Source organism: Solanum dulcamara, chromosome 12 (genome assembly GCF_947179165.1).
Source record: "Solanum dulcamara chromosome 12, daSolDulc1.2, whole genome shotgun sequence".
NCBI lineage: Eukaryota > Viridiplantae > Streptophyta > Magnoliopsida > Solanales > Solanaceae > Solanum > Solanum dulcamara.
The window spans coordinates 4,852,109-4,871,160 of NC_077248.1; the positions used below are offsets into that span (position 1 = coordinate 4,852,109).

General features: G+C 31.3%; 1 protein-coding gene across 1 annotated transcript; it reads right to left on the reverse strand.

Moving 5' to 3' along the window:
- Positions 1 to 4,496, reverse strand: LOC129877699 (growth-regulating factor 3-like). The gene is made up of 4 exons (XM_055953228.1): positions 4,114 to 4,496; positions 3,793 to 3,996; positions 2,330 to 2,657; positions 1 to 607 (listed from the first exon to the last, which is right to left on the reverse strand). Exons 1-4 carry the CDS (start codon positions 4,331 to 4,333, stop codon positions 214 to 216), a joined length of 1,146 nt encoding a protein of 381 aa, XP_055809203.1. The 5' UTR covers positions 4,334 to 4,496; the 3' UTR covers positions 1 to 213.
- Between the last annotated feature and the right edge of the window lie 14,556 nt (positions 4,497 to 19,052).

Below are 19,052 nucleotides of genomic sequence, written 5' to 3' on the forward strand. Positions count from 1 at the left end.
TTCACCAAAAAGCACAACTTTGTTATCAACTCAAACCAGTAATAAACACACCACACATCCCATGCAAATTTGTACAGGTGATAGTAATCAATGCCACAAAAGAACAATGAACAACAACAACACAACCAAAGAAAAGAAAGAAAGAAAGAAAAAAGCAACAAAGTTCAAAAACATCTCGTGTCAAGAAAAATCAACACAAACACTTGGAAAAAATTAAGTGCTAATATAGCTGGCCTCCGACGTGCTACCTCGTGCCAATTGATGCAACACGCTAGTCGGGGACGAGTTAGTCGTCGATGACCTTAAGGCCTCGGCAAGTGGTCCACCCATCGAGGCCACTTGATGACTCGTCCCCCATGTAGACCGTTCAACATTACTGACTTGAGCCCCAGAATCATAGTCATTCCCGGTCGATAGCTTCAACGAGAAGTCGGACGAGGGGTTACTGCCTCCACCGGGAATCGAAATGGACAGGCTGGTGGCAGCATTGTCACCTTCTTGAAGTTGTTGTCTAGGCCAATCATCAAAGAAATGGCGGAGGATTTGGCCACTAGATACATCATTTTGGGCTTCAAGTGGTGGACCTTTTTTGGTGGACTCAGATGGCCTACAAATCAACATCATGACAGCCCAGCCCAAATTAAGCAGGGGACAAATTGAAGAAAAAGCTGTTAAAAAAATATCTAGTACACAAAACAACAAAACTAGGAATTTTCACACTACACAACAATCCAACAAACCTCACAATAAAAATTAACACTAATCTTCTTTTGACATATATAAAATTTACTCAATATGAACACTGTATAATCCAAATATAATCCATGTATACATTACACACTGATTATAAACTTATCACACTTATAATATAAAATTATCGTCAAAGAATAAACTGTTCCACTCTCCAAATAGTAACAAAACCACATAATATGAAACGAACTTGTTACACATCAAATATACACCAATTATGGCTACAAATAATTGTAAGTAGGCGAGTGATTCTTTAAATTTTTATTTTTGAGGGTTTCACACATATGGCTAGCCAGATTCATTTTATATATTTTTTGATCGGTATACATAGATACATTAATGAAACATGGTTATATATATAGATTATATATACAATATAATGATATGCATTCGTCAATGGTTATTAAGGTTAATTCTTTTTATTTTTAACCATCTGACTAAAACTGCTAAGATCCCATAAAAGTGGGCTCCCTGCCAGAGGAAACCCCCCAAAAAATCAAAGATAGGGATCCTAGAAAGAAGAAAATGAATGTGGGCCAACAATATCTTCAATAGATTCTAAAGATCCAAGAAAAATTGAATAAGTGGTCATGCTCAACTACAAGGCAAAAGGAGAAAAAGAAGAGATAGGATAAAAGAATTTGGAGAAGATGGAACACTTTGATCAAGGTTTAATTTAGATTTTCTCCCTATTGGGAGACAAGTATCAATTTAACAGTTACATAAAAAGATGTCTCTTTGTAGGAGGTAGTGGAAAAAAGAGAATAATGGAGGATATTTGTTGGTCCCATCAAGAAAAAAAAAGTGAAAGTTCAATGCTTTAATGTATATATAAACTTCTTGTCAATCTATTTTGCAAAAAGAAAAAAAACTGTGAAAAAAGTTGTATCTGCACAAAGTAACACTTTGCTCTGATTAAATGAGTTATAGTAGTATAACAACATACCACTACCTCCAAGATATGCCATACCAAGACTGGCCTTTTCTTCTCCCAAGAAAACCAAAAAAGAGAGAACAAAAATAAAAAGCCCTAATATGCAGATACAATGAACACCATTGTAGGGTAGGCAATCTGTCTTATTATCCTAGTTAATAATTTTACTTTTTATGGAGAAAGTAGTTATCTTTTTTGCTTTCAAATCATAGTGTTCGGACTAGCTTCACTCACCTCGACTTATTTAATCGTATACCTATTACCTCTTATAGGCATATGCACAGCTACGGGATATATAACACCATTCATTAAGACTTAGACAGATAAATAAAAATAAATGTTTTTGCCTATACTGCTCGAACTCTTCAAAAAAAGATAACACGTTCATCGAATCCTCTAAAAAATGTACTCTGTATGGAACATCCAACCCATACCCATCGACAATGTTAATGAATCTAAGCAACATCAGTTTTTGATCCCTTAAGATGATTCTCAATTCACTTATTGACCACTAGGCAACACTTTTGGGTGAGACGAAATAACTGTCTTTTATATCACATGTTTCAGTACTGTATACTAGTTAAAATAATACATACAAAATCCATCATTCAAAAATCTTTTTTAGAAAAAAAAAAAGAGATATACCTTTGATTGAGATGAAGAGGTGCATTAGTCGAAGGTGAACATCCAGATAGAGAAAAATGAGGAGCACCAGTAGCAGCATGTCCAGCCATTTTTCCAAAGGCTTGATGATGAGAGACAGAATTGTTGTTGTTTTTACTGCCATTGTTGGCAGGTGTGGGAATTTCCACAGGCTTTCTTGAACGGCTGCGGCCACGATGAACGTGGCGCTCGCAGTATTTCTGGCCAGCCACTACATCCCTTGAACACCTCCATTTCTTCCCATCAGTCCTCCTACACCTCCCTGGTTCTGGATCCATGGCTGCTTTTCCCCAGTACCCTGACTGAATCACTTTAAAAACATTTACACAACATTCTTAATCATGGAGGTCAAGTAGAAAATTAAAATGAAGATTTAATTTATATACACTACCAATTTTTTGAGTAATTATTTGGTATCTGAAAATACACTAGGGAACTATTCCAAATTGAGGCTGTATAAAGCCACTATAGGGAAACTCCCTAGTAATCTTATCCATCCAACTGTAATTATTCCAGAGTACTATAGGGCTTTTGACAAACCTCCAAAAACTATACATTTTTCGACGGTCTGATCAACATAATCACAAACTTTGTGATATATTAAAATGTTGTAGCAAATACCATGATATTCTTTATTTTCCAAGTTATTATTCCTGGTTTTTAAGGACCGATAACCGTATTATATTTCAACAATTTATGCCGTCTAACAGATTTTCTTTCTTAAAACCAAAAAAAAAAAAGAGAAATATTCTTGGAATAAAGTAGAAGTAGACAAATCAGTTGAGGACTTATCAACCACACGAAGACATTAACACTGAGTCATTTGGTTTTGGTTTTTGAAGAAAAAAATTGGTCCAAAAAATACTTAGGGAAATATTATTTTTATACTGTGATTGGATTAGGTTGTTATTATCTTAAATTGGTTATGCAAAATTGAATTTGAGCTGGCTTTAAGAAAGATACAGATCAAGAACAAAACTTTATGATTCAATTTTTCATTAGTTCCAAGACCAAAAAAGCAACAAAAGAGTCAACATATACAACAATAACTAGGTAACCTAGTGTAATCTCACAAAAGTTAGGTGTGGAGGATAAGACGTACCCAAACCTTACCCCTGCCCCATCTACTAGGTTGGAGAGATCGTTTCTGATAGACATTTGGCTGAAAAAGTGAAGTTTTCCGGAAAAGAATCAACATATACCCAGTGTAATCACAAAAGTCAGGTCTGAGATGATAAGAGGTACACAGACCTTATCTCTATCCACTGAGGTGAAAGGTTTGTTTTGGATAGATACTCGACTCGAAAAATGAAGTTATTAGGAAAAGAGTCAAACATATACATACATTAAAAAAATGAATAGCTACAAAAAAAGATTCCAACTTTACACAACTTAAAAGCACAATAAAAAGAGAAAACATGAAACAAGAAATCAAAAAAACTTACAAGCTTGTTGATAGTGAGGATACTGTTGAAATGGATGAGAAAAGTAATATGAAGGAGGAGGAGAAGAAGCAATAATGCTTTTCTTAACAAGATGAAGTAATTCAGAAGGAACAGGGGCACCAGCTATAAAATGCCTAAAAATCAAACTCTGTAGTTCAAGTTCCTGCCACTGAGCCAAGCTGAAGTAACCACCACTCCCAATCCCTAAATCAAAAATAATAAAATTCAAATCTTTAATATGTACAACAACTCAAAATCTGAACTTTAAAGCAAGAAATTCAAGTACTTTGAAAAGGGTGTCTAAATCTGTGTCTATCTTACTTGGAAATTTGGTGCTGGCAGTGGTTGTTGAATCTGACATTAATTTGGTACAAGTTGTTGTTGTTGATGTTGTTGGTTCAGATACAAACAATGGAAGGGCAGCAGAATCAGTAGGAACAGAAGAAACAGAGTGGAAGTCAAGAAGAAGTCTTGGTAACTTTGTTGGTGATTCTTGATTTTCTGACTCATGTTGCCTCCATTGCTTCAGATTGAAGTCCATGAAGAGAGAGAAGGGAGAAATAAAGATGGGATTTTTTATTTCTTAACTTTTGGTTTATAGTTGAAGGATGATATAGTAAGAAGAGTATTAATGTGAGGGAAAACACACTCAAGAGAAAGTTAAGTTTGGAAAAAAAGTTTATTTTTGCAGTGTCGAGTGCGGGGAAACCTGCAAAGTTAAGTCTTTTGTCTGTCCTATCACCCCTTTATTTTACCACCAACACGGCAATAACGCCAACCATAAGGTAAAAATTTACTTGAGTCTTAGGAGATGTTTGGTCATTGATTTTAGATTTTAGACAGAGTATTGAAAATACTTTTACGCTTGACATAAATTATTAATTTTATTTTTGAATTATTGACAGGCTTAATAATACATTTTTACTTGGCTAACTAAATTTAAATACACTTCTGATCTGTCACATGATATATCAAGTGGTTTTAAATTCTTGTAAGAGCATGGAACACTTAATAAAAAGACGAAAGAAGTGGTGAAAATACTTTTAAACTTGGTAAGAATTTAAAGATGTATTTCACTCATGTTGTAAGATCGGAGATATATTTAATTTCAGTTAGCAAAGTAAAGGCTATGTTCCTCTTTAGTTGTCATATCACATTTTTTGAGAGTCAATTTAAAATACGTACTAAAATGTTAGGATCGTTTGATTTAATTATAACTATTCTTGCTAAAGCATGATCTGAATATGATAAGATAAATAAATTTCTCTTATTCATTAATTAGATTTCAACTTTAAGTCTCGAACGAAAAACAAATTCTTTTTGCTATAATAATCTAAACAATACTTATATATTTAGAGTGCATTTGGTAAAAAAAATATTTTGTTGAGAAATAAATTGATTTCTTACTGAAAAAATATCTTTCACCATATCAAACACGTTAAATTAATCAGAAAATTTAGAACAAGAAATACACTAGCAAAAAGAAAATCTTGTTTGTGGTGGCCACTTATAAAGCTAAAAGGATTGATCATCCAGTAAGCACTTGAGAAAAAGCAAAAGAAGCTTTTAGGTAAGAATAGTAAGGCACTTGAGATAAAAAAAAAGACAGTCAGAGACAAGACATTTGAGAGGAAAAAGAAAAAAAACAAGATGACAGACAAAAAAATGGAAATTACTAAAACAATATATAGGTTGTAGGGTTCTGCAGGCTCTGTCTGTAGCTGTAAGTTTTTATTGGAAAGTGAACCCAAAAGAAAAAGAAAAGCTACAGTATGCTAATTAGTAGGATTTCGAGGCTCAGTTTTGTTTGGGGCTCAACAATTTATTTTATTTTTATTTTTTTTGGCTACCAGTCAAAAAAACTGAAACTGAAGCATTGAGAGAATGGGAAAGAGTAACATTGAATGTGTTGTATTGGATGGAGTTGCTCGATTGTTTGTTTTTTTATTAGAAATTTCAAGTTTAAATTTTAAGTATGTAAAAAATTTTGATGAAGAACACTGTCTCTAGAATAGGGTCTTATCCGACGTTAATTCAAATTAAATAGATTTCAATGCAAGTATGAATAACAGTTATAAAACCAAATAAAAAATGAATGTAAATGAGTAAAAAAATATTACTTACTGTACAAATGCAAGTTCTATTTCAGCCAAAAAAATCAGAGTTTGTCTAATTTTAAATAAGCAATTGCTAAGGTTTGGTCAGACGGAGGAAGATGCCAATTTACAATTTAGCAAAAAAAAAAAATTGATCTTATATTGGAGTTTGGATACAAATTTATTTTTGTAGTACTATTTTGAGATGCTATAAATTACGATATTTTATGTACATATAGTATCTGCGTCAAAGCGACGATGATCAATGTATGACATAGTTTGAAACATGCACAATTACTCACTCAAATAATAATAAGTTACACTCGATGCAATTAAGTATTCGCAAAATTCTAACCTTTAAACCTTTAGACGTTGATGTTATTTTTGTATACTGAGCATTAAAATTGACCAAAAAAAAAGTGTTTGTATTATATGTACTCTTTCAGGTTTCTTATTTGGAATAATAATCGACTTAAAGTCTTAGATCACAAACATATATAGCCAAGTTGATGAGGAATTGTTATTGTCTTAGATCTCAATTTCAAATCATGAATATGAAAGATTTCTTGGTAGAGAGTATTACCCTCAAATAAAGCCTGCCAGACGTGAATTCGAATGACCTCTATTGAAGATAACGGACATTGAATGAAAATAAATAAAAAAACAATTATTTACTCTAATATAACAATGACATAGCTACATAGATCGAAGGTTGATCACTTGAATACTCTTTTAACACATTTAAATTGCGCGACTGAACTTTAGTACCTCGAAAAATTGTTTGAGAAGTTATAGCACGTAACCTTTATATTGCAAGTAAAAATGAGAGAAATTAATTAAAGAAATTTATCGATGGAAGAACCCTGAGTTTGTTTTGAACTTTTCTCCTGCTTCCACGCACTTTCCATATTAAACTTGATTAAAGATAAGAAAATGACAAGTTCTTTACGTAATTAAATTTGGAAATTAAATTAATAAATCACAATAATCAAGATATTCCTGAGTCTGGCAATTAAATGTTTCTCTAGGTGTTACTTATCAGAGATTAAGATGATAAGCTTTGGGCTAATAAAACTAAAGTATTTTTTTCAAGCTTCCACATGAATGTCATGATGATAATGGTAATTGGCAACTGTGCCAACATTTTCCTCTATTGTCTTGAAATTAATGTTAAATGTTTCTCTAGGTGTTACTTAAACTGTTAATCTTACTTTCACTTGGTAGACAATTAACTAGAAATATGCAATTGCTAAAATGATGTTTCAATTTCAATAGAACTAGTTTTTAACCGCAAGTACATTTTTGGATTAAAATATTGACGGCAAGGATATTTTTAGATAAAATTATCAATAGAAGATATTTTTATTCATTTTTATAGTTTAAGCATATTTTTGACTCTTTTTCGTACAAAAAATTCAAAGTAAAATCATAAATGATTATTAATTTTTTTCCAGTGAAAAAATAGTAATTTTTAGTGTCATAGTCGTTTGGAGAAATTGTGCTTGAAAGAGGCTTTTTGAATGATTAAAAATATGAGTTTGTAAAGATTATTTCTCATAAAAATCGTGTCTTTAAAATGTTGGATGAAATTCCAAGTACAATTATAAAAGGGTAAGGAAGTAATTAGAAGGATGTGAATGAGTGGAAATATTAAATTGATGGAAACATAAGAGAGTATTGTCAGAAAAGGCAGTTGAAATTGCAGGGTGTTGTCCATTTTTATACTTATATTTATGTTGCGTGCATTCACTTGATGTGACCAACTGACCTTTTCCTAATGTTGTATTAAATTATTAACCAACTCCATATTTGGTGTTATAAATTTAGTAACATAAGGTTAGAATAAGAGAAAGAGAAAGGAATAAAAGAATTAAGAAAGTTGTGTATGTGTATTTTTATATATTTTATTTCATTGTAAAATAGTTAATTTATAGTCATAAGAAAAGAGAATAAATGGGCAACTTGCAGTGGGTTTCACGTAATGAAAAAAACAATTCAAGTGGACAATCACTTGCACCACTTGTTCTTTAACACTTCTCTTGGATGTCCATGTGAAATGTGCCTTATTAAAAAATTTACAATAAATAATATACATAGTTATCGTGAACACCCATAGATGTTGTGCCTCGTTAAAACCTTACTAGAAAAAACTCAGTGGAAAAAAACCTAATGAAGGAAAAAGAGTACACAACTTCTGGTAATACGCTTTGAGTGTGCCTCATTAAAAACCTTACCAGAAAAAACCTAATAGGACAAAACCTTGGTTAATGAAAAAAGAGTAGCGCGTATTTTACTCCCCCTGATAAAAACTTCATTTGATATCTCGAAGACGACGTATTTCGATTTTGTATCTCATTTTCTCAAAGATTGAAGTCGGCAATGTCTTGTTAAACATATTTGCTAAATTTTCAGTTAAACAAACTTGTTGGACATCTATTTCACCCTTCTTTTGAAAATCATAAGTAAAAAATAATTTTGGTGAAATATGTTTTGTTCTCCCTCCTTTGATGTATCCTCCCTTCAATTGAGTTATACATGCAACATTGTCTTCATACAATATTGTTGGAACGTCTCTTTTCAAAGAAAGGCCACATTATTCTTGAATGTATTGAGTTATTGATCTTAACCAAATGCATTCTCGACTTGCTTCATGGATGGCTATTATCTTTGCATGATTTGAGGAACTGGCAGCCATAGTTTGCTCTGTGGAACGTCATGATATAGCTGTACCACCATATGTAAATAAATAGTCTGTCTGCGTCGACCTTTATGGGGATCAGATAAATATCTCGCATCTGCGTAACCAATCAATTGTTACGTGGATTCATTTGAGTAAAATAATTCCATATCAATGGTCCCTCAGAGGTATCTGAATATATGCTTAAATCTATTCTAGTGTCTTCGAGTTAGAGAAGAACTAAATCTTGATAAAAAGGCTACAGAGAAAGCTATATCTGGTCTAGAATTGTTGGCAAGATACATTAATGCACCAATTGCACTAAGATATGGTATTTCAGCACTAATAATCTCTTCATCATTTTCATTAGGTCAAAACGGATCTGTATTAATATCAAGAGATCTCACAACCATTGGAATACTCATTGGATGTGTTTTATCCAAATAAAACCTCTTTAAAATATTTTCAGTTTATATTGACTGATGGATAAATATCCCATTTGTAAAATGTTTAATTTATAGATCAAGACAAAATTTTATCTTTCCGAGATCTTTCATTTCAAACTCCATTTTTAGATATTTTAATGCCTTTTAAAGTTCTTCCAGAGTTTCAATAATATTCAAATCATTAACATATACTGCTATTATGACAAATTTAGATCCAGATCATTTCATAAAGACACAAGGACAAATTGGATCATTTTTATATCATTCTTTTAGCAAATATTCGGTAAGACGATTGTACCACATGCGCCCTGATTGTTTCAACCCGTATAAGGATTTCTGAAGCTATATTGAGCAAATTACTCGAGAATTCTTGTATGCTTCATGCACTTTGAACTCTTCGGGAATTTTCATAAAAATATTGTGCTCCAATGAGCCATATAAATAGGCAGTGACCATGTCCATTATGTGCATTTCAAGCTTTTCATGAACAGCCAAATTGATTAGATACAGGAAGGTAATTGCATCCACCATAAGGGAATATGTTTTTCATATAATCAATGCCAGACCTTTGCGAAAAACTTTGGTCTACAAGTCTTGTTTTATATCTTACGATTTCACCTTGTTCATTTCGTTTACGCACAAAAACCCATTTGTACCCTACTGGCTTGACACCTTCAGGTGTTCGAATTATTGATTCGAAAATTTCACGTTTTTCAAGTAAATTTAACTCGGCTTGAATTGCATCCTTTCATTTTGGCCAATCATTTCTCTGTCTACATTCATCGACAGATTTTGGTTCAAGATCCTTATCTTGTTGCATTATTTCAATGGCAACATTATAAGCAAAAATATTATCGAACATAATATCATTTCGGTTCCACCGTTTTTCTGTCAAGACATAACTTATTAAGATTTCTTCATTATCATTATTTTCAGGTACTTGGACCTCCTCGGTGGTATCACCATTTGTTGTGTCTCTAGGATCTTCTTGAGCAATTCCTCCCAAATTATGATTTTTCTTCATCATTTATTCCTTTTTTTGAGTATTTTTATCTTTGCAACTAATTGGTCTTTCACATTTTAAGTGTGACCTAGACTTATTTGCCTGAACAAGTTGTCCTATCAAGTCACTCGAACTTGAAAATTAGCAGCTTAGATATATGTGATTTAGTAACCCGTGGAAGGTTAGTAAATGCATCCGATTGTTGATTTGTAATATTCTGCAAATAAATCATCTTTTGAACTTCTTGCTCACATTGATTTGTTCGAGGATCTAAATGACATAGTGATAATAAATTCTAATCTATCTCATTTTCTAATTACTTATGTTATCTCCCTAATGTTGGGTATAATAATTCATCAAAATGATAATCAACGACTCTTGCCGTAAATAAATCTTCAGTCATAGGTTCTAAATATTTTATAATAAAAAGAGATTCATACCAAAGCATATATTCTCAACCTTTTTTGGGGACCCATCTTTGTACGGTGCGATGGAGCAATTGGGACATATACCGCACATCCAAAAATTCTAAGATAGGATATATTTGGCTCCCTTCCAAAAGCCAACTGTAATGGAAAAAATTCATGAATATTTGTTGGCCTTATGCTCACAAGTGTTGCTGCATGCAAAATAACATGCCCCCATACCGAAAGAGGAAGTTTTATCCTCATTAGCTATGGTCTAGCTATCAATTAGAGGCGTTTGATCAATGATTCTGTTAGGCCATTTTGAGTATGAATATGAGCGACTGGATGCTCAACTTTTATTCCAACCTACATACAATAATCATTAAAGAATTGAGATGTAAATTCACCAGTATTATAAAGATGAATTATTTTTATTGCATAATCTGGAAATTGTGCTATTAACCTTATAATTTGAGCCAACAATCTCGCAACAGTCATGTTGCGAGTTGATAATAAGCACACGTGTGACCATTTTGTAGATGCATCTATCAAGACCATATAATATTTAAATGATCTACATGAAGGGTGAATTGACCCACATATATCACCCTGTATACGTTCTAAAAACGCAGCGAATTCAATCCCAACCTTAGTTGCTGATGGTTTAATAATCAGTTTTCCTCGATAACAAGCAATACAAGAGAATTCTTTAGATTGAAGAAATTTTTTGTTTCTTCAAAGTGTGCCCATATGAATTCTCTATAATTCTGCGCATCATATTATAACCGGGATGACCCAATCAGTCATGTCAAATGATAAAATTATTAGAATCAGTAAACCTTTTGTTCACTGTGGCATGTGATTCAACAGTACCAATATTTGTATGGTACAATCCAGAAGAAAATACAGGTAATTTTTCGTGCACAATTTTCTTCTCCGTATTTATTGTAGTAATATAAAGGTATTCAACCTTTCCTTCATTCGCAGTCTCAATATGATAGTTATTTTAGCGAATAACTTTGAAACTTAACAAGTTTCTTTGAGACTTACTACAATACAATGCATTATCAATTACCAATATCGTTCCTCCAGATAGTAATAAGGCCGCTCTTTCAGAGCCTTCAATCAATTTTGTAACACCGAATATTGTATTGACATAGGCCTTTTTCATAATTAAATAACAGAAATATTTCTTTTCTTTTAATATCATATGAGTTGTGGCATTATCCAAAAGACACATATCTCCATTACTCATCTTGGATCCAATTGAAGACTGAGAAATTTATTTATCTACATAAAATAAAAATACATTATAAGAGATAAAATAAGTAACAATATTGCTAGAAAAACATAAGTTCTTTTTAAAAAAAATAGATAAACGTAAAAATATGATAATCAAAAATACATTAAAACGACAACATATTGTAAATCATTTAATGAAATTAAACATCAATTATAATCCCTAAAAAAGTCTTCAACCTCCAAATGAGTAATATCATTGAGATCATTAAAATCGTTATCCTTCAAAGCCAGATTTGTTTCAATATTATCATTATGCGAAGGTCTTGCCTCAACATTATTTTCAAATGCCAAGTGTGACTCTATCCAAGCATTAGAAGAAGAGGCACCACCTCTATTTACCTTTCTTTTGAAGGATTTTGATAAAGCCTTACAAAATGCTCAAACGTTCGACATTTATTTTTTGAGTGGTCTTTCATGCCACAACGATGACAATTACCTCTTGAAGGGCCACTTTGACAACTTATATTTTTCTCCCTTTTATGTTCACCTCCACGATGATTATTATATCGTCTTCTGTCATTGCCGCGTTCACGCACATTATTGTGACCTTGATTTTTATTTTGTCTTATTTCAGACTAGCAATGTGCTTCTACCAAATTTGCTTCTGGTAATGGAGCAATTCCAGTGGGACGGACTTCATATTTTTTTATTAAAGGCCAAACCCATCGGTGACCCCTTAAAGTTGGCACCAACTTTCACTTAGACAGCTAAACCAGGAGATGTTCACTTTAGATACCTAATGTAAAGATCTGATGTGTCATTTTGACACTTTTTACACAGTTGACACCTCGCGTGTTTTTCAATTAAATGAGGCGCATAGAAGCTATTTTTTCATCTAATGTGGAATCAAACAAGGCCTATAACGGCCATATCTCTCTTATATATTAATACCCCTTCTTCTTTATTTTTGTCCTAATTTCTTAGCTTGTTTCTCTGATTTGAAAAAAGAAAAAGGCAAAAATCAGTTCTCTCTTCTTCTTTGTTTTTCTCTCTTTCATGTCACTCTTCTCCTACACTTTCATGTCGAGCTTTTCCAACTCATCCATGGCCTCTTTGAATGAATGTCAATATTGTAAATGTGGTAATGAAAAAGAAGAATAAATATTTTCTGTTAATTGTGGACTTTTAATTTTTTTTCTGATTGATTTTGTAGAAAATGAGTGGCTGTGAATCATAATCAAAACAGCTTCAATTTATCAACCATTATATGAAGAGGGTAACTAAAATTTCAGAAAAATAAAATAAAATTTTTAATTCAATAATTGAACTTACTTCAGATTCAGGACACTTATAAAATCTTCTTTCAGGATTTGAAGTAAAGAAATTGGCAATTTCATCACAATGACAATGGACAGCTATCTTCGGACATTATACTCCCTTTTTTGAATTAGTAAAACGTGGTCAGTAAATGAAGAAAAAATTATGGAACTTAAAACAAACAAAAAAAGAAATCATACTTGCAATCCTAGGCTATGAAGTTTGAAGAAGAAAGGAAAGCGTACCTTCAAAGCAAAAATCTCTATGTAAAGCAGAGGTTCAAGTTCGCAATGCTCATTTCCTTTGAACTGAAGAGACAATGGCGAGACAGTGTTGAAGATCAACTTTTGGCAATTTAATCTTAAAGTTATATGACGTGTAAAGTTAGTAGTGTTGGCAGAATATAATTGGTCAACTAATATATATGGACGAAAGTGTAATACACGCTCTAGACTCCAACTTCAAATTATTTAAAAAGTGTCAAAATGACACATCAGACCCTTACATTAGGTGTCTAAAATGAACATCTCCTGATTTAGGTGTCTAAGTGAAAGTTGATGTCAACTTTAAGGGGCCACCGATGGGTTAGGCCTTTATTTAAAAAGCATTATGTTGCTCAGCCACCAGAAAGCATGAGATCAATTTCGAGTATTTCTGAAAATCTTTTTCACGGTATTGCTGCTGTAATATTATATTGGAGGCATGAAAAGTAGTTAGTGTCTTTTCTAACATGTCCTCATCATTTCTAATTTTCCTACATAATTTTAATTGGGAAGTTATTCTAAATACAACATAATTATACTCAATTATAGTTTTAAAATTTTGAAACCGTAAGTGCATCCACTCATAACAAGCCCTTGGCAATACCGTTGCCCTGAGGTGGTCATACCTCCCTTTTAAATCTTTCCACAATTCAAGTGGATCTTTCACTGTCAAGTATTCAACCTTCAGGCTTTCATCTAGATGATGACGAAGAAAAATCACAGCCTCCGCTTTATCCTAACTTGATGTTTTATTTTCTTCAATTATAGCATCACCAAGACCCTTAACGGTAAGGTGAATTTCAGCATCAAGTAACCATGACAAATAATTTTTGCCAGAAATATCAAGTGCCACAAACTCCAATTTTATCAAGTTTGACATGATGAAAATTAATTTAAAAATAACAAAGACAACTAAAATTAAATTTTTTTCAGTAGATATACCTGATATAGAAGTTAATTTTCTGAAAAAAAATTAGAGTTTCGTGTTGATAACGTGTTATAAAGTAAATTAACTTAGCAAAATAAGATGAGAATAAGAGAAAGAGAGAGGAGCAAAAGAATTGAGAAAGCTGTATATGTGTGTTTTTATGTATTTCATTTCATTGCAAAATGATCAATTTATAACCATAAGATAAGAAAATAAATGGGCAACTTGAAATGAGCCCCACGTAAAGAAAAAAAACAATTCAAGTGGACAACCACTTGTTCTTTAACATTTGGTTTAATTTTCCATATTTTAAGACTATATTTGATCTTTGAAGGCTTGTTACCTAGGTTGGTGCCCTCCATTATATTTTGGAGGAATGCTAGCTGAGATCGGGTCAAGTGATCGAGCCAATATTATAATTATATATTTATGAATTATTAGTTAGTTTACCTATAGTAAGAATTGCTTAATCATTTCATTATATATTTATGTGGTAAAATTTAGCGTACCGTAAACATGGAAGAGAACATTTTTTTATGGCATGCTGTCTAGTGTAATGCATGTCCGTTTTGCATGAAGAAACAATATTTAACTGTAACAGATTGTCGATTACATCATAATAACATCATCAATATAATTTCATAAGTGAAATTTAAAAAAGGCGATGTATACTTACTTATCTTCATTTGATAACGGATCATCGAATAATAGATTAAAAACGAGATACAACAAGGAACTGAGTTTCAACAGGTGAAATAATGTTAGCACTTTTGGAAATTCTAAATAATTATAAAATCCTATTTATAACATATAAAACCATTATTGTAAGTATTAGAAAGAAAAAAAAGAGCATAATATATAAATATGCTCTTTAACTTAACTTTGATTGACGATATTTATGCCCTTTAAATTTGAATGTGAATAAATAGATAATTAATTTTTTATAAAGTTGAATAAGTAGACACATACATGCGTATTACATGGCATAATAAATGTAAAACGCCATATAGGATGTCACATAAGATGCAAATTGCGCTGCCACATAAGACACCAAGTAGAATGCCTACGTGTCTACTTGTTGAACTATATGTTTAAATGTTCACTTATGCAAACCTAAAATCAAAGGATATATATAGATGTTTGGTAATACCAAATTAAAAAAACGCCTTTATATATTATGTAAAACAATTAAAAAAATTTCACAACGATAAATATGATAGCTAGGTTTCATAACGAAAACACTCTGCATCTGTTGGAGGATATCTAGGTTGTGACAAAAAAAATCCATGCATTTCGTGAAGATTTTAGATGATCGATAGCAAAAGTAGTGATTGTTGCAATTCTGCCGATGAAAAATCTGCACACTGTTGATATACTATATTACAATCTGCAGAAATTCCTTGCAGCTGGTGTAGTATCCTTGGATCAGCTGTGTACAGAGTCATAAATAATTCACGTCACCTAATTGGACTTATTTGCAAAATATATTTTTTATTAAAAAAAAAACTTAAAACTAATAATATCTCCTACTATATTTTTACAATATTTAAGGAAAAGCTGGCTCACAAGTCTGTGAATACCCAAATACGTCAATCGTAGTAAGTTTAAGTTGTCAGGAAAAAATGTTAAATTTGTCAGAAAAATGTTGAAAAAAACATCTGCTCATGTGGGACCCTTGAACTCTTTTGCTTTTTCCTCTTTTAAAAAAAATAGTTAGCATTCAAAAAATATATGATGTATATAATTTAACCTAATATAAATATTAATTACTGTTAGAACTCGTAATTAATAGGTCACATAGAATTAATTTTATTAGTTGTTTACTTTTTTTTTCCTTCAAATATTTGCATTTTTATTCTTCCTCCTTGTTTCTTTTAAATTTTAGAATTATTTTTTTATCAGAAAATTACAAGATAAAATTGCATATAATATATCTTTATAATCGAACTCTTCCACGAACTCGTGCATAATGAAGGTTATTGCACTTGGTGCCTCTCTTTTTTGTGTGTTAGATAGGGTTAATTAAAGTACTGGTTCCCCAACATGCTATTAGTTCCTCGTGTGTACATGTGAGTTATATTCTCGAGGTGTTGTTATTACTAGTGTATAATCTTTATTTTTTGTTTTTTTCGTCGAATTCGAAGTCCGTATTGAAGCTTCGATTAAATTTAGATCGCGTACTACAAAGGTCCATTCGAGATTGACCTTATCAATAAGATTTTTTTCATATGCAGTGGTCAATTATGAAAGTTCTAATTAATGGTGAAACAGTTCTATCACTATACCACAATTCATGTTGGTATTTTTAATATTTGTTAAAATGTTAAAGTTGGATCAATTTTTTTTTGTGCTGCAAATTTTCCGTATTTGAAATTTACTGAACTGATTATTGTGATTTAAGTTATATAAGATATAAATATCTCGTATTTAAAATTTACTAAACTGGTTAATCTGAATTTAAGTCAAGTAAAACTTATTCAATTAAGGGGAAAAACTTTTTCTTTAATTTTTTCTATTTTCAACACTGGAATTCAAAACTTTTCATTGAGAAGGAGTGTTCACGTTCATCTCACCAACTCTTGATTGTAAAATTCATTTCAAACATAATTACTGGTTTATAACTTAATGTTTGAACATGAATTCGTTGAAATTAATAGAAAATATTATTTAAAGTTGAAATAGAAAAACTAAAATTACTTGATAAGTTGCTATCTTGAGTTAAAATATATGCTTAAAGACTGAAAGTTAAAAGAAATTATTTTGACTCAGTTTTAACAGATATTGTTTAAAATGTGATTTCTCAAGTTTCCTCCAATGCTATCCTATATTGTTTTGATATTCCACAGTGATTTACTCTAGATTAGCCTGAAACAAATTGTCTAACCTGTTCCAACAAAATAGTAAAAACAATAAGTAAATAACACAATATTTTTATGTGGAAAACATCAGGCTTAAAAGGTGTAAAAAAAAATCATGACCTGTACTACTAAAGGATTTAACTCCAATTTTACTAAATCACCGAGCTTCAATGGTTTAAGATTACAAACTCTACAACCTAAGAATTAATCCTAATTCCTAAACTTCAAGTTATGAGTTCAGATTACGACTCTTCCAATTCAAGGAACTAACTCTAATTGTTAAACTTCAAGCTATGAATTCAAATTATAACTCTTGCAATTCTATGAACTAATTCTAATTCCTAAACTTCAATACAAACCTTCCAAGGAATGTGTTCCTAAGTCTTAGAGTTATTCCAATTTGAAGAATACACTCCTAATTTAGTGAGAAACTCCTAATACATAATTTTTGTGATGGGACCTACTTCTTCAATGTATTTCTTCAATCTTCTGGTAGCACTTGCGAAATTAAAAAAAAAATTCGGAGCAATAGCCATCGTTTTATCAAAATACATTAGCAAAAGAAAAAGAAGAGATTTTAAAATCTAGGGATTTTTATACAAATTCAAGTGAATTGAATTTCAATTATCAAATAACTCAAATTCAAGAATATCCAAAAATAATAAAATTTAAAAATCAAGAACATCCCAAGGCCCATTTAGTTTTGCATGAAAGCCCTACCTCTTAAATGGGTATAAATAAGCGGCCTATATACTTCCAGATGAACTGCAATAGCAAATGGGCTGGGCCATGCAAAGATGAAATTGGGATATATTTTAGGTCCATCGTGCTATCGAATATTCGTTGGGATCTAAACATTTTTAGCCAATCGACCAAAAATATTTCGATCAATAAGTGTAAATCAATATGACGCTATACGTTGATTATATATTTATACTGATTTAAAATAGAAAAAAGGAATAAAAATTAAAGTTATTTTTTATTATTGATTTTGTTGTACTGTTGTGTAGTGTAATTGTGTAAATCATTTCATTAATTACAATTGTTTTTGTTTTGATATTTCGATCATGGGCTGTAGTCTGGCTTGTATTGAATGAGCCCATCAATAAATCCATGAATTTTGTTTAAGTCCCTGGCTTAAAATTTTCGCGAGGTACTTTATTGAGGAAATAACAGTTTTAGTTCCTGTATTATTGCATAATTTCAAGTGTGCGATTTTGATCCTCGGAATTAACAAAATTTAATTATTTAACAAAATAATTATTTTGAAATATATAAAATAAAATAAATTGAAGGGTTGGTAATTTAAAGTGCTTGAAAAATTATGGGGGGGGGGGGGGGGAGGGGCGGGGTAAAAAAATTAAATTTAATAAAAATTAAATGTTAAATCTTTTAAAGAGTGAAAGTTGTTAGGACACCATTGATAGCCTTAAGGAGTCTGTCCACCTATTAAACCATCAAATGTAATCGTATTTGACCTTGATGAGTAACCATTGAAAAAGAGAGGAAGAACGAGTAACCAAGGAATAAAAAACTGAGCATAGAGCATTTGAATAAAATGAAGCTAATGAATAAAATATAATTTTAATTTTATATACATAATTCTTCAAGCATTTAAAAAATCACCAACCATTTATTTTATTTTATTTTATATATTATTAAATAATCATTTTGTTAAATAGTTAACTTTTGTTAACTTCAAGGACTAAAACCGCACACTTCAAATAAATGAAGATTAAATGTGTATAGTCAAATAATACAGAAACTAAAACTGAAATTATGGAATAATACGGGGACTAAAACCACTATTTCCTCTACTTTATTTGATCGTTTCTATTTAATTGTAAGCGAAGTTTAACTAGTAACGAATTTAGGTGAACTTTAGACAAAATCAGTTTTCGTTTGCTTATTCTGCATCTATTTCTTCCGCTTCAAAAGTTTTGCTTCATGACTTTATATTGTAATTTTTATAAATTTGTATTTATTTTTGCGCTAATTTTGAAAATGAAAATAAATAAATTAG